Source organism: Formica exsecta, unplaced genomic scaffold, assembly GCF_003651465.1.
Source record: "Formica exsecta isolate Colony F162 unplaced genomic scaffold, ASM365146v1 scaffold362, whole genome shotgun sequence".
In the NCBI taxonomy this organism is placed as follows: Eukaryota; Metazoa; Arthropoda; class Insecta; order Hymenoptera; family Formicidae; genus Formica; species Formica exsecta.
The window spans coordinates 152,326-168,271 of record NW_021850867.1 but is presented as its reverse complement, the minus strand read 5'-3'; the positions used below and the strand labels follow the sequence as shown (position 1 = coordinate 168,271).

Genomic DNA, 15,946 nt, shown 5'->3' with positions numbered 1-15,946 from the left:
ACTTTTCTTACAGCCTATCCAGACGGATATGCATAGTTGCATAAAGAAATCAATTGGTCCATAAGCAAATGTATAACAAAATAAATCAATCAATTTCCTTAAGGTGCCATTACATGGCAACGCTTGACGCTGCCATGTAAAGGCACCTTTATGCATATGTTTATGCGACTATGCAAATCTGTCTGGATAGACCTTTAAGATGCATTCCATTTGGCGCTACGAAAGTTTCGAAACATTTGAGTCTAATCAGGATTCTCTAATAATAGTAACAACAACATGGCGCAGCCAATCAGGAATTTCTTACCTTTCTTTCATTTGTGGACAATTTTCTTATTTAAATCTGCATGCAGTATTCCCTTCAGTTATTATCTTGCTCCATGCTATTCATCGTATATCTTCTGTTATATTTTTTACACTTTTCATAAAGTTACGTTTCAAAACGATGTAAAATTTCCTCTTCGAAGAGAATTTTCTCTTCGAGGAAAATTGTACTCGATGGCCGGCCTGCAACCAATCAGAAACGCTCAAAAAAATTTCGAAACGGCCATCGAGTAAAACTTTCCTCGGAGAGTACGTTTTGGGACGTAGCCTAAAGTGAAAGAAAAATATGCTTTCATATTTTGAGAATAGATAAAAAATAAATAGAATGCTAAAGTAGAAAGTACAGATGAAAAAAAAAATTAATTTAAATGTAATTGTTCCTCTCCAACTCATTCTCTCTCCTGCCTATTATTTGTATTCAGTTCTCTAAAATCAACTTTAAATACTTTATATATTAAGCAATTATAAAAAAATTGCATTATATAGTATCGTTAATTTCAGAAATTATGGGAATTCGATAGGGTAAGATTAGAACTGATAAAAAATTTGTGAATACCGCGTATGTGGTATATTAGGTATATAATAGATTCTGCAAGTTACACATGAATGAACAAAACCTTCATAGCCGATGAATCGACCGGCAAGTTTAGCTATTAAAAATCATCGACAATATAACAAAGTTTACTTTTAATCTACCAGCAAAATTAAATGATTGTTTTATGTAGATAGCACGAATTATCATCAGCTGTTATTGCGTTTTCACGTCATTGATACACAATTTAGAGTCAGGTTAGTTGAATCTTTTCATATGATGCATAAATTACTATTAAACCATTTCAGATTTATGAGCGTATATCCAATAAATATATATCGCGAAATGTTTTCCTGAAGAGACAAATAATCATCTCGCAGTGTACATATATAGCGCAATATATAATTGACTTTTGATTACATTTACATAATCGTATTCATAATTCTAAACTTAGAGGTTATACTGTATTATTAAAAAAAAAAAAAGATTATTTTGCCTTCTTACATTATTATTTCTATAATCAGGATGTAATATAATAGCGATTTACATTTGCGGTAATTTCTTGTTGAGTTGATGTCATTATATTTTCCAAAGTTTTGGTTACATAAGCACACATACACCCACATATACATAGATTATGTGTGATATACTTTTTCGAAAATCTATTTTTATACAGTCAAAAATAAACTTTGAGTAAATTTGACTAAAGCCACTCACTTAGTGAGTGACGATAATAGGAATATGTGATCTCTATACCAGAATGTGTAATTGTTTCCTTTAGATTTCATAATTCTGTCATACAAATGCACTATATTCTATTGGATTATTTAAATTAAAGAAATATATATCTGTATACATAGATAGAGTTTTTAATAACTTGTACTCTTAACACACAATTAAATTAAAAAAATATATATAATTGCAACACTTTTCTCTTCAATATCATTTCTCTGTTTATAGAATTTTTATTAAATTTATATTCTATTTTTTTCTGAGTAATTCCTTAATTTATGATATGATACATAATTAAACAGATATAATTTCTTGTATTTTTTCACTTTTAACAATTTCATGATATTATAAAATATATATCTTAAATTTTATATCATATATTTACATTACTTTACATTTACATAAAATGTTAATTAATTATTATACAAGATTGAAATGTAAGTCGTATTTTATCACATTAGTAAATTCATATAAAGAATTCGTCAGTTTTTTATATTTAATACTTTTGTTTATATCTATTAATGTTTGTGATTATGAGAAAATAGAAAACACATTCTCAATAAATTTATTTATGTTATAATATTTTGCAAGTTTTGATAAAACATTAGAGAAGAGAGAGAAAAAGTGAGAGTAAACAGAAAGAAAGAGATTAATACAACATTTGAAAATATTTTTTGTCTAAGAATTATATAATATAAATAATTTTTTTTTCTTGTTATGATTTTGATTAAAATAGATCTTTTGAAATAATAAAATTAATAATTTTTTATTGCACTCTGATTCAAATCAATTTTTTCCATTTTTATCAAAATTTTAATAAAAATAAATTAATAATTTGCAAAAATATATTCAATATATATGCTTCTCTTATTTCTTTGTCATAATTTTGTATATTTTATTATGCATTAATGACTAGTTTTAAAGTGAGTGAGTGAATTTTTGATAAAATTGCTCCAATAAAAAAACTAAGCACTATAGGTAAGTATATTCCTATATGTACATGTTGCTGTCATATTTATTTATATAATTATTAATATGATGGATAAAATTTCTCACGTGACAACTTATTATGAAGAATGTTTATCTAAACTTATTATACCAAATTGAATAAATTTACTGTGTACATTAAAGTTCATCCATAGAATTTATAATTATGCCATTTATCTATTTGATGTATAGTCTAGATATACCTAGAAAAAAGGAACTTATTAGAAAAATAATAATTACAAAAGGCAAATACATGTTTAAGTAACTCTTTCTCTATATTTATGTTACAGAATGTCTTTCCCAAATAAAGAAGATCGTTTGAATTGTTGGAGTCGCAGGGACAAATATTGGCAATGTTTGGATGAAGGCAAATCTCAAGTAGAGTGTATAGAATTTAGGAAACAATATGAAAAATTTTGTCCGTCTCAATGGGTACGTATCACAGATAGTAATCCTTTCATAATAATTCTAGAATAATATGTTCAATACATACTTTGTACTTAACATGGTAAAAAATAGATTTTTTTTTAATTATCTAACAATTTTTCTATGCCACTGTTATGCAGGTGAAACACTTTGATCGTAAGAGAGATTACTTGAAGTTCAAAGAGCAAATAGAGAAGGGGGGGTATGTTCCTGAAGAGCCAAAGGAAACATAAGATACTAATCTATTGATTGTGTATTCCATTTATAGCAATTTACAATTGAACTATTAATATTAGCTGTTAAACAATTAATCTCATACATTATTCACATACAGATGTTTTTTGACTTTACATTGTTATCTTTATTCTATTGGATCATATAATAAACAAGATGCTTAAAAATAACACAGGACAATGGTTTTATTAAGACATTCTATTATCCTTAACCGGTATTTAGCAAAAACTCTGTGAAGCCGTTTTAAAATTCTTTTTATCTTAGTATATAATCTTAAATACACTAAGCTAATCTGTTAATTATTTCGATATGCTTTTATACTATATACTTAAACTAATATAATTTCTCTTTCTTATAAAATATTTTATAACTTCGTCGCACAGCTTTTTGTGGTTTTGATCACAACTTGATTACTTTTACATCATCTTTTCTCGTTTTCTTTTTCTCTTTGATTAGTATTGTTCACAAGAACGTGATTATTCTCCCTTAATTGCAGGATACGTTGCCTCGACGGTGGGACGCAAAGTTCGGAAAGATCTGATTTGCCGGAACAATTCGATAAGAAGAGCCAAGCAGTTCTCGGTTTACAAGCGACGAATAAAGATTTACACTAAACTAAAAATATTTTAATATTACAGTCGAGAGAGAGAGAGAGAAAGAGAGAGATTATAAAATAAAAGTCTTATGAGGAAGATAAATCGTAAACTATTGTCGCGCGTTATTTTTACTTTACGAAATAAAGGGGACACTCCTTAAATGCTAAAACATGAAACTGGACGATGCGTTCAACGAATTACAAAATTGTCAAGATGATGTACCGATTTTTCGAGTTAGTATTCTCTCTCTTCGCTATTTAAATGAAATATTTTATCTTAATTTTGTTACATTTAACGATATTTTTATCTTTTTTTTTTCAGAAATTGATAAGCACTGTATCCTCGCATGATCCCTGTGCGGGCGGAAATGTGAAAGAATGCCAGAAGATTTTGACGTATATTATGGAGATGATTAGTAGTAATTCCGAATTAGGAAACGAGCGTATCCTGTTAGCGTGTCACACGTTCTACGCTTTGCTTTCGATGCATTGTGATTCGCGATGTCTCATCGTAATGCATTTTCAAAAACTGGATTCCCATGATTTGTGCTTCCTCGAAAGGCGGTATACCATTTCCGATCTTGAGCTGTTCAAGCTACTGAACGCCTATGGATATCTGCAGGCGATTCAGAAAGACATGCATTTTGAATACGATGCTCTTTTACTTATGTTTGATGTAATATACAGAAACTGTATGAAATACACGAGATATTCTTACTTCGCGTACAAAGTATTATATGTATGGTTGAAAAAGTTGAAGCAGACATCCGATTTGCGTTTTTGGCACAAAAACAATTGTATAGTAGAACGAAAATTAGAGGCTATCATATTTTCTAATTGGTCAAATGCGCTTAATGATATATGCAAGCAAAATGCACAAATTTTCAATATATATCTTCGAATAATGTTACAAAAATATAAAGGACCATTTATCAATGATATATGGCGCAATTGCATTTTATATGTGCCGTGGCAAAACAAAATAAAGTATATTATCTTAATGGAAATTTGTCAAGTGTGGGATTTAGGATACTTTGCTATGACAAATCCACAATATTTATCCGAGCTGTGCATTAGTTTAACCAGAAATTCTTTGCGCTATAGCGGTACGAAACTTTACCTGGCAATTTTAAGGAAACTCAGTGAGGATGAATGGAAGAAATCGTTTGGAAAAGTTATGAAATTTATTATTAATTTCTGGGAGTCGGGAAAACAGTAAGTTTGTAGGCTAATTGTGTATTGATTACTTTTTCTCTGATCATAGATAATTGTTATATTCGATTTTCTGCTTCTAAAACTTGACAACTATATCAAAAAGCTTCCTATAATATTCACACGATTCCTTTTATGTGCAAAATATATTTTCTGTTCAATTCACAATATATTTTCCAGTACTAAAACACGCTTTAATCATATCAAAAAGCTTCCTATAATATTCACACGATTCCTTTTATGTGCAAAATATATTTTCTGTTCAATTCACAATATTTTCCAGTACTAAAACATGCTTAAATCCAATTTCTTTTTTCGCAGTGAGGATCACAATGCTCTTCAATCCTTGTTTAAATACTGGCTCGAACCGACCATAGAAATGCACAGGAACGTCTTGCCGTTTTTATGGGAATTGTGTGGTGATTTGCAAGGGTACTTTTTTCGTTCGCATCTGCAAAGAGCAGCCGCTAAATTACGCATTGAACTGCCGAAAATGGATAAAATTGATCATTACATAAACGACAAAGAGGAAATTGTACGATTAAACGCTTTCGCTGTTCTTTGTTATCGTGCTGTCAATTTGATCGACATTGGAAACGACATGGATCCATTTTTTCAAATAAAACGTTTCCTATGGTTTAACGCTAATGCTGCAACGATATTTATGAGAGAAGGGATAATAAAATATTTCAGAATATTGTGTTCGAATATTTTAAAAGTGATTAGCATTAAAGCCGCTGATGTACAGTCCATCTCTAAGTTCATGAAATGGCTGTACGAATATTTTTTGGATTGCTTCGAAATTGGTTCATGTTACCAACGTAAGATTCTCGCTTTAAATTTGTATAGGATTCTGCTCTCTTTTACGAATGGGAACTCGCACGAGAGCTGCACCCATCACGGGGAATGCCTTCGTTATGTTACGGCGATCGACAAACACTTGAAAACCACAAACAGTTGGAAGTTTACCGACAAAGACAATTTGTTTCTGTTATTGAGACTTGTATTAGATTCTGCTCTCGATATCAGGCAACTAGCTACTGGCCTTATTTTGGAATATTTTGAAAAAGATGTTTTATCAGCCACGGAAAAGCGCGTAAGAAATCTGTCATAATATATTACATATTTATATTTGAATGTTTTACACTTTGCAATGTATCTCTAAAAGAAATTAAAGAAAAAGTTGAAAATTAAAGAGCATATTTTTAGATAAATTCTTCTCATAGTAAAAGTTTCATTGAACTTTTTTTTAATCATTTTTTAATCATTTTTTAAATAATTTTCACATTTTTGATATTTCAAAAATCTTAATAAGCGAGTTTTAATTTAAATTTCTGTTCTAGTAAAATTCACTTAAAATTTAATCTAGAATAATAGATCTAGAAGAACAGTTATTTATTCTTACCTAACATAGTTTAACTTGCAAAAATTTTTTGTGTAAACTTTCAATTTATAACTCGAAAACTATATTAATATCATATTTTTGTTCAGAAAAAGATCCAATATTGACCAAAGACTACAAAATCTTTGAATTTTCATGAAAAAATCTTTTTTTTTTTTAGATACTCTATAATTGTGCATGGGAGCACTGCAATTCTTCCAAGTTCTATAAAGTCGAAAGTGGAGCAGCTCTTATAAAGATAATGGCACACTGGTTGCCCTTGAATGAGATTGATAAAGATGTGACTTCAACATTTTCCCATGAGTGTAATAATATTCTCGCTTACTCGAGTTACTCAGAATTTCTATTGTATGAAGCTCGATATCAATTGGCACAGATGAAAAGCGATATTTTGAAAGCTATTGCCCAGAATAGACCTTTTTATGGTGTGCTGACCGCTTTGCTGTCAATCGCTTTTCGTGCTGGCCCAGAGAATTGGATCTTAACATCACAATTTACAGAGGAAATGCTATACTTTTTGAAAGATGCCATCAACTTTTTTTTATCTACATTATCTACGAAAGCATCGGATACAGGTGTTGCAAAGTATCTGTGAATAATATTAGCTACATAGAGTACATTATAGCTAATGCCATCATCAAATTTAAAGATAGATCAATAATGACTTATTAACAGGAATTAGTAATAATTTGTTAGCTTATAATCATTGATGGTAAATCGTGTTTAAGAACATGTTCTTGATTAATAAGATTGCTTAAAGTTAAAGTAATATTGATTACTTTATATTTTATATCAATGTTTCTAATAAATTGTTATTTATCAAAGAGAAAGAGAGAGAGAGAAGGAAAAAGAGAATTATACAATTTTGCAATTTGTAAAATTTTGTTTAGTTTATTCGTCCTCATTTGCGGAAATGGGATTAGCTATCGATGAAAAAATTAAGACCAGTGAAATAGAGACTTCTAATAATTATGATGAATTGCAATTATCGCCGGCACATCAAGTACTTATCTCGTGTATCTGGATGTCCTTAAAGGTATATATATATATATATATAAGCGCTTATATAATTAGTTGGATATATTGTAATAAGATAATTTGTGTGTGTGTGCTATAATTATATATAAGTAAGACAATCCAATAATAAAACGAATAGTACAATTTTCACACAGGTATCGTGTGAAATCATCAGTGAAATCGGGATGTTGATGCAGTCGAATTCACAAGTAAAATATTCCATGGATATTATTGTTACGGTACTATTGAAGTGTCGGCACAAAGGCGTAGTGGAATCTACTGGAGTGGCGATTGCGAATTTAGCCAGGTAAAGATCCTCTTTCCAGATAAAATCTTAAAAAATATAATGTAATAATTAATGTATTAATCTCACTGTGCAATGTAAGCGCTCATCATTGAGATCATGCGATATATGAAATAGGAATAATCAATTTAAGTACTAATCGATTAATGATTACCTATTTCCTATAATAAATGTCTATATTAATTAACGATTAATTTGCTTTAGACGTTTATATGACCGAAAAGAATACTCCGAGCTGCCGAGAACATATTTAGCCAGTTTGTTGGAGGAGGACGCGGGAAAATCGTTGCACTTAACACGACGAGGTGCCGGATTGTCGATCATGTTTCATAGATTGGTCGTCAGCGATAATCGGAGAGATCGACCTACAGTCCATTTCGCGGTGCGGATGTTATTACGCTCGCTAAAAAACTTTTCGATGACGACTGTTAGAGAAGTAGAGCTCGGACAAGACTCACCGTGGGCGAAACGCTTGTACTTTTTGCGGATGTTGGTCGCCGATAAGGAGATACACGCGCAATTAGTCTCGTACATGGAAGACATTTGTTTAACGTGTTTTGAGTACATGAAATCCGATGTTTGGACCGTAAGGTAAAACAACGCAATATAATAGTTTCCTTAATTTAAGTTATTCTTTCATATATTTCGATGATCTTTTGTATATTTCTATTCGTCATATACACGTCATATGCCATTTCAGAAACGCAAGCTTGCAACTATATGGCGTAGTGGTGCCGAGATTGGTGGGTCAGTGCTCCGAGAAAAGCTTGGACGGAGAGTTGAATTTTGGCTACGATTATTCCGTTAATCATTTCGTTACGCATTATCCAACGCTGGCGAGTCGCGTGTACGCCCAGCTGCGAGACGTGTCAATAATACGTGGTACTTCAAACGCGGCGTTACGTTCTTATTCAAGCGTCGCGCATATCCTCGTACTATTATCGAAATTGTCGACGAGCGACTGCGATCTCGTTGATTATCCCGCGGCGATTGTATTCATAAAGAAAATCAAACGTTTGTTGCTCATCTCTTTTCTTGGTAATCCGATGATATATATCAGACAATTAGCGGCTAAAGTATATACGGCTTTCACACCTGTCACGAATATCTATTCTACCTTAAGAACGATCGCAAACTTTCCCACGACACTAATATGTCGCATGGATACTTATTAACTTATAGATATTTAGGAAAAAAGGCCATCGATAATACTGAAAATTCCATATGGCATAAGATGGCAGACTATGGTAGTGGACTAGAGTGGTGGATTCCAACAATATCAGAATTCGCATCTCCTTGGAAAGATCAATACATATTAATATCACAGATATGGAATTGTATATATAAACAACAGGAAACTGCACAACCATGTTATATGCTGGAAACATTGTTTCTACAGGAAACACCTTTGTTATCTTCGAATATGTTTTCCAAAATGTCATTATTCTATAATTTACCGATAATTGAATGTATAGTATCATCGCAAAAGATCCAACCAGGATTTTTTCAATTTGTTGGATACTGGGCGCGACTGTACGCGATACATTATGTTAAACCGATTTGCACAAGCCTTGATCTTGACCGAGAGATCATACACGATATTCTGAATTCAAATTGTACGGAACAAGGTATCGAATTCCTAAATGGTTTATCGCATTGCGTTCCTTTACTAGAATTTATTCTCAAATATTTGATATCGATGAGCAATAATCGTCACCAATTATTATTCAATGAAACAGTAACTTTCACATTGAATACTATAAAGCATGCTAGTTTGGAAAGTAACGAGCTAAAGTTTGACAAGATAATAGAAGAGTTTAATGGGATGACTGATTCGAGTATAATTCGCGTGAGAAATTCATTGATCTTAGCTTTTTCCAAGAGCGAGACGCTGATAAATCAAGTGCTGTCATACGTTTTCAACGTATGTATGAATGAAAAACAATCCGTGAGATTGACGGCGGCTGAATACATCGAGCTTGCGCTGCATCGTCACGCAGAGTTGGGGAATAGCAACAAATTGACGATTATGCGATGTTGCTTGATTCTGCTGAAAGACGAAATCGCCGAGATACGCGAGATCGTCTCGACCGCGTTGCAGAGGCATGCATTCCACGAACACGTCGATTCCACGTACTATCGAACGCAACACGAAGAGATCGCGTACCAACAGCTCTTATCGGACATTATTCGACTCGAATCGATTGCTGATGATGGTGTGGACTTTATACAGCACTTCACATGCGCTATACACAGAGACGTCGATTTTAGCGCGACGATCAAGAATCCGTTCAATGACGATAGTATTTTTTATAAAGAGGAATCTAAATTTTTAAATATTTGTTTTTTTCTTTATGATGCTTCGAGCGATAATCGCGGTAATTGTTTCGATGCCACATACGCGATACAAACGTGTATCGACGATGATGCATGTACGAGGTATTTCAGGAAACTCCGAGAAAAAGCTGGTTTTAGATACGATGATTTGCAAATGATCTTGTATTTAAAAGAGACGGATTATCTAGCGCGGAAAAGAGATGTTGTCGTACGACAGCGAGAGTTATTCTCAACCATCTGCGCTTCCCATTTGAAACCATAAAATGTACAATTATAAATGTATACAATTATATCAATTCGGTTATTTACAGTTTTAAGATAATGCAACTTCTGTGCAGAAAACTGATCAGTTAATAATATTTATCTCAAATCTGTAAAAAGATCATTGTGGTTTATTAAAATTGATTTTCCACTTAGGTTCACTTGATATTAATTTTTTACATATTAAGAACAGCGATATGTAACAGCAAATTGTAGTTGCAACCATCAAGATAATACCGAGTGAAACTATAGTATAGTAACATTAACTGATACAAGTTATCTAAAAACGGACTTGCACGTTTTTCATTTCACGGCTGCAATTATCGCAAATTACTTCATCAACGAACTGGCATGTATAATTTGATCAAGTTAATAGAAGTAGGAAATAATAAGAATGTGCCGATAATTAATACAAGATTATTATGGATTCTCTACATAAAATTATACGATAATGAAAGATCTAGCTCATAGAACATAATTAGAAAACTGATTATACGACGAAGTGTTTGAAGAATTTTATATGTTATATATCTTAAATCTATCGATTAATAGATAACATTAATTATAATTACATTGTATCCTCGAAAGAAAATATAAGAAACAAATAATTTGTTGCATAATGCGTAAGACATATTTAATTAATTACATGTGTACAGTTTACAGGTAGCCAAATGTTCGATACACACATTCCAAGCAATGTGTCTAAACAAATAGACTTTATCGATCTTTATACATTTACATTACAACACTACGAGTTGTTTTTTCTATCCCTATAAGATAATCCTTTCTCGTCACTACATATAACATAGCCGTTCATACATAATGACACATAATTTCAATTTCAATAATTTATAATTTCAATTTTTTCTTGTAAACGTCCGCGCTAGAGATGATAGCGAAGACTTTTACATTACTCGTATCGTGATATATTTCAAACAATTCCAAATGTATACGCACAGCAAAAATTTACTTTATTAAATCCTTGTTTCTTACATAAGATAAAGAAGTTATCTAGCGGATTTTGCATACGCATATTCGTGTATCAAATCTATAATCACATAGCACGATATCCCGTTCTTTATCATTTACATTAATACAATCGAATATTTTCCTACGATGAATTCTTAAAAGGATATTATGCGCGAGTATATAAAAATATATCTAAGAGTAATATGTCAAAAAACTTAATATGAAAATAAATAAAACGCAATTTATACGAAGGTATACGTTAATGCTTTGTAAAACGTTTCGCAGAGATGCGCAAATTTAATATTTTAGAAAAAAATTAATTTACGACAGAAATAGAACTGAGATTTTTCATATAAAAACCATGCGTTTCTCGTATGATGATAATGCGCGCCTTCGCATATATCAACTAACAATTTATCTAAAAGTCCTTTTTAATATAATGATATCTTTCACTCTAATAAAACACACTAATGTCCTTTGCTTTTATATTCATCATCTCAATCATTAAGATTTATCGCGTTTATATGAGATATATCACTCTTATCGGTGATAATGATATAAATATGTACACATTGTGATGAGAATACCATAACATGATTTATGCATATATCAGAATATATATTAATTTTCCATGTATGCCCCAACATATGCACTTAAACATATATTTAAAAAGTATCATTTTTAAATAACTGTTCTTAAAACTTTTCATAGGATCAAGCAATTTAAATTATTTTATTATTATTATCTTTTAAATATGTGAAAAAAGAGATATCTTTTCATTTAGAAAATGTGATTCTATTAATGTGAATTAATTACGATTGAGATCTTGCAAAGCACGCACAAAATATGCGAACAATTATACGCGTAATTTGAACAGCATCGTTTTGGCTGCTCTCTGTGTAGATATCTATTAATAGATATCTATTTAATAATTTTTTCGCTATCACTATTATAATTAAATGTAGGTTTGAGAAACTAAATCTCTCTCTCTCTCTCTCTCTCTGCCTGCCTACATATTTAATTTAGACTTCCATATTTAATCTACTGTTTGATCTAATAGTAATTATCAGCTATATACATGTTTTGTCGTGAAAAATATATGTGTAATAAGAGTAGCATTAGATTTGTTGACATTTTCTGAACCTGCAATAATATGTCAATAGACACACTGCTTGTTCAAACTCAATGAGAGATTTTCAAGTGGCGTATGCGATAGTTTCGCATACCCTGCGTCACAAAAGGGATGATATCAAGGCACCTCAGTGTAAAAAAAAAGAAAAAAAATTTTCGGCCGATTTAGCATCTGCATTGCATGTAAATCATATACTAGTCTTATTTTATTTCACATTTGTATCGTTATCTACTATCATGCCGCTGTATTCATAAACAGGAAGCTGGTGCAGTTGTGTGAATGGTTTGGTATATATTATCTACATTATACTAATACACGAAAACATATTTAATACTTAATTGCTATCGATTTTATAAATAAAGTTTTGCGAAATGTGCGCTCTCTATTATTATCTGGAGTGTTATTATTAATAAATAGATTTACAATAGAAATTTATAATAAAACTCAAAATTTTCATACAGAAACTATGCAAAAGTATGCATCATCGCTTTATAAAATCTCTGTAAATCTCTTTGCAGGCACGCGTATTATCTCTTCACCATAATGACTTCTTATTAACATGTATGTGTATACATTTTATGAAATTACGACGGCATCATCTATATATTTTAACATCATAATTTTTAATAGATTATAATACTTATACATTAGTATATGTTTTTCTATTCATGAAATTAAATTCGAGATATACTCTTCTGCTTTCCGATCACTATTTTCTTATAATGCGAAAGATTATCGATATCACGATTATCATACAATTAAGTTTTTTTTTCCAGGTATAAGAAACATGTAAGTTATATGTGAAATTTAAAATTATAAAAAGAAAGATGTATGTATATTTTAAGTGCCTGATATCTTTTTTATATGTATTGCTCTCGTAATCGTTCATCGAAAAAATATCAAATGTTGATTATTGATTATTGCCACTAGTAAAAATAAAAATGGTTTTAAATAAAAGTATCAGAAAACTTAAGAAGAGAAAAAACTATAAAAGAAGGGGAAAAACGTCCAGACTATTGAAATTATTATGAGACTAATTAGAAGACATTCAAATGATGCAAAGTATACACGAGAGTGTATAGTAGCAGCTTTACGCTTAAAAAGAGGGCGAAACTCTCATTAAAGATATTTAAATACTAAAACACTTGAACACTTTGCAATTCATTAGAACACTTTTACACATTATTTCTAATCCATAGAATCCTTTCAACGTAACATTTTTATGTGTTTGATAATTTATCATCTTATATAGCAATTTCCTCAAATGAGATCAATTTTTATCTTGCATTGTCCTAAGTTTTATATGCACATCATTTCAAGAAAAATAAAATATTATGCTTAAATAACATACAAAAGAGAAAAATAATTTTCTACCTGCAATATGCTATTCACAAAAACAATATTGAAGATTTACTTGTAAATTTTATGTAAGTTATACCTGATAATATGTATAGTGCGTGCATATTGTTTGAAGCATTTTGTGGCTACATCTAAATACATTTTTTTTTTTCTAATACATTTTTGGTGTAAACTTCAATATTTTTGACATTATGCGATTATACTGTTTTCATACAAATAAATGATCGATTTTCAGTTTTAAATACAAAAAATATAACACATTATAGAGACAGGCTTATTTTGATTAAGATAAATGTCATTTTTATGTGTAATTTTATGTAATTTACACATATGGATTATCCTCGTATTACACTGTCATTCAAATTTAGATTTTTAAAACAAATTCGTGTATATTACGCCATAGATAAAATGACGCAATCAAATAAGAAGAAAAGAGCAAACATTAATAAATTTAATCAAGTACCTTTCGATTATCGATTATTATCGCTGATTCTGCAATTACTCTTTTCTCGTTTTGTACTTGGGATTATATTCATTTGTTATTTAGTAGCTTGTGCAGGCCCAGTGGAAGTTTTTCCCTTCTGAGATGACTCTGCGGTATCATTTGATTGGTCAACATCCATCTGTGGAAAAATTTCATTAAATTATTAATTTGATATAGGACAAAATGTGGAGAGTTCGAAAGTCTAATACACAATTCCTATCCACATCCTTTATATATAACAAGAATATATACATATAAAAAAAATTTATGTATTGTTACAATAAAACGTACCTTTTCCTCTTTTTCATCCTCGATCACTATGGGACCGTTTTCAGCCTCGAATTCTTTTAGAACCGCGTCCAAATTATATCTCCGTCGATAATTAACGAAAAATGATCGTAAGTGTGCCTCGGTTTTGGTTCCGATAACTTCAGCGATCGCGGCGAAATCCTTTCCGTATTTTCTGATACCTTGAACGGCCAATAACAATTCATCGTTTGTCCAACGAGCATTTATACGGCTCGATACTTCCGGCGGTCGTAGATGGTCAATACCGTCGACAGTCTTTCGCTTCAGTGCGCTCACTTGTTGTTTGTTGGCTTGTATCTGTGATTTCGAATAAATTATATAACATTATGCACAATGCATAATTATGTGTGAATAACATAGTGTAATCATAATCTAATTAGAAATAATATACAATATCAAAACATCAATATACATGATGAAAGTGTTTGAATGGTCGCAACCTTAAATTTTTAAAAGTCTTACTTCACAATAGTATTAAAAAGATGTCGATCTAACATATGTGTATCTCATCTATTAGTAGTTTGAAATACGAGCATTCGTGTAATCGCTCTCGTCATTCATTATAATCATATAGAGAATAAAAGGGAAATGTATCCACACGACGTATATTGCAAGAACTTTTTATTTCTACTCATCAACATACTTGACGCTTTAGGCTCACGATCTCAGTGTCGATCGCTTGCAAACTGTTGTTGGCCTGGTTTGGTTGACCAGCCAAAGCCGCCAAATCATCATGATTCACAACCAAGCCCCGAGGTGGCTTTCTTTTATTCGTACGACCCGGCATGGAAGTTAACGGTCTTGCTACACCGGTGCGCCTAAACCATCAGAAAATGTTTTTAAAACTAATGATTTCAAGACTATGGGAATACGAAGCTAATCTATACTGTGTCTCAATGTCACTAAAATCAACTGGAAACCATTAATGGAGATGTAAATTAAAACGATTATACCGGATAAGCATTCTTCGAGGATATTCATAAGTCTGCTTAAACATCAATAAATATATCCATATTTATCTCTGTAAAAAAAAATTATCGTTAAAATTAAAGAGACGGCGAGTTGTTCCAACGATTTTCTCATATGAATATCCTCCCAGCTGTTTACTGACAATGAGTTGTGTAGGAGATTCATTTATTTGCTAACATTGGCATTAATTTAATTGAATTAATTTGATTTACGTTACATTCACTGACCTCCAATGTAGATAGCAGCTATGACACGCGTGTCCTTTGGGCGTCGCACGAACACTATGGCATGCAACGCCACAGTTGCTACACGAGCCCTACAACACATAACACCCTTTTTAAGGCAAAAATTTTGATACCCCCCC

At 31.2% G+C, this 15,946-nt stretch overlaps 2 protein-coding genes across 3 annotated transcripts in view; one reads left to right on the top strand and one right to left on the bottom strand.

Moving 5' to 3' along the window:
* Window positions 1-2,300: 2,300 nt before the first annotated feature.
* Window positions 2,301-11,102, top strand: LOC115238866. The gene is given in 12 exon segments (XM_029813001.1): window positions 2,301-2,563; window positions 2,863-3,004; window positions 3,139-3,446; window positions 3,729-4,061; window positions 4,150-5,042; window positions 5,361-6,135; window positions 6,602-7,016; window positions 7,332-7,477; window positions 7,614-7,765; window positions 7,967-8,353; window positions 8,463-8,869; window positions 8,872-11,102. Coding segments are annotated over 9 exon segments (4,728 nt in total). The 5' UTR covers window positions 2,301-2,563; window positions 2,863-3,004; window positions 3,139-3,446; window positions 3,729-3,998; the 3' UTR covers window positions 10,362-11,102.
* Window positions 11,103-11,313: 211 nt separating this feature from the next.
* The window catches only part of LOC115238869 (REST corepressor 3), an 8,615-nt gene continuing 3,982 nt past the window's right edge, over window positions 11,314-15,946 (bottom strand). For both annotated transcript variants that reach the window (XM_029813002.1, XM_029813003.1), the window contains 4 exons: window positions 15,810-15,898; window positions 15,257-15,431; window positions 14,596-14,910; window positions 11,314-14,443 (listed from right to left, as the gene is read on the bottom strand). In XM_029813002.1, coding sequence (XP_029668862.1) covers window positions 14,360-14,443; window positions 14,596-14,910; window positions 15,257-15,431; window positions 15,810-15,898 — 663 coding nt within the window. In that variant the 3' untranslated portion in view covers window positions 11,314-14,359. The remainder of the gene's footprint in view (window positions 14,444-14,595; window positions 14,911-15,256; window positions 15,432-15,809; window positions 15,899-15,946) is intronic.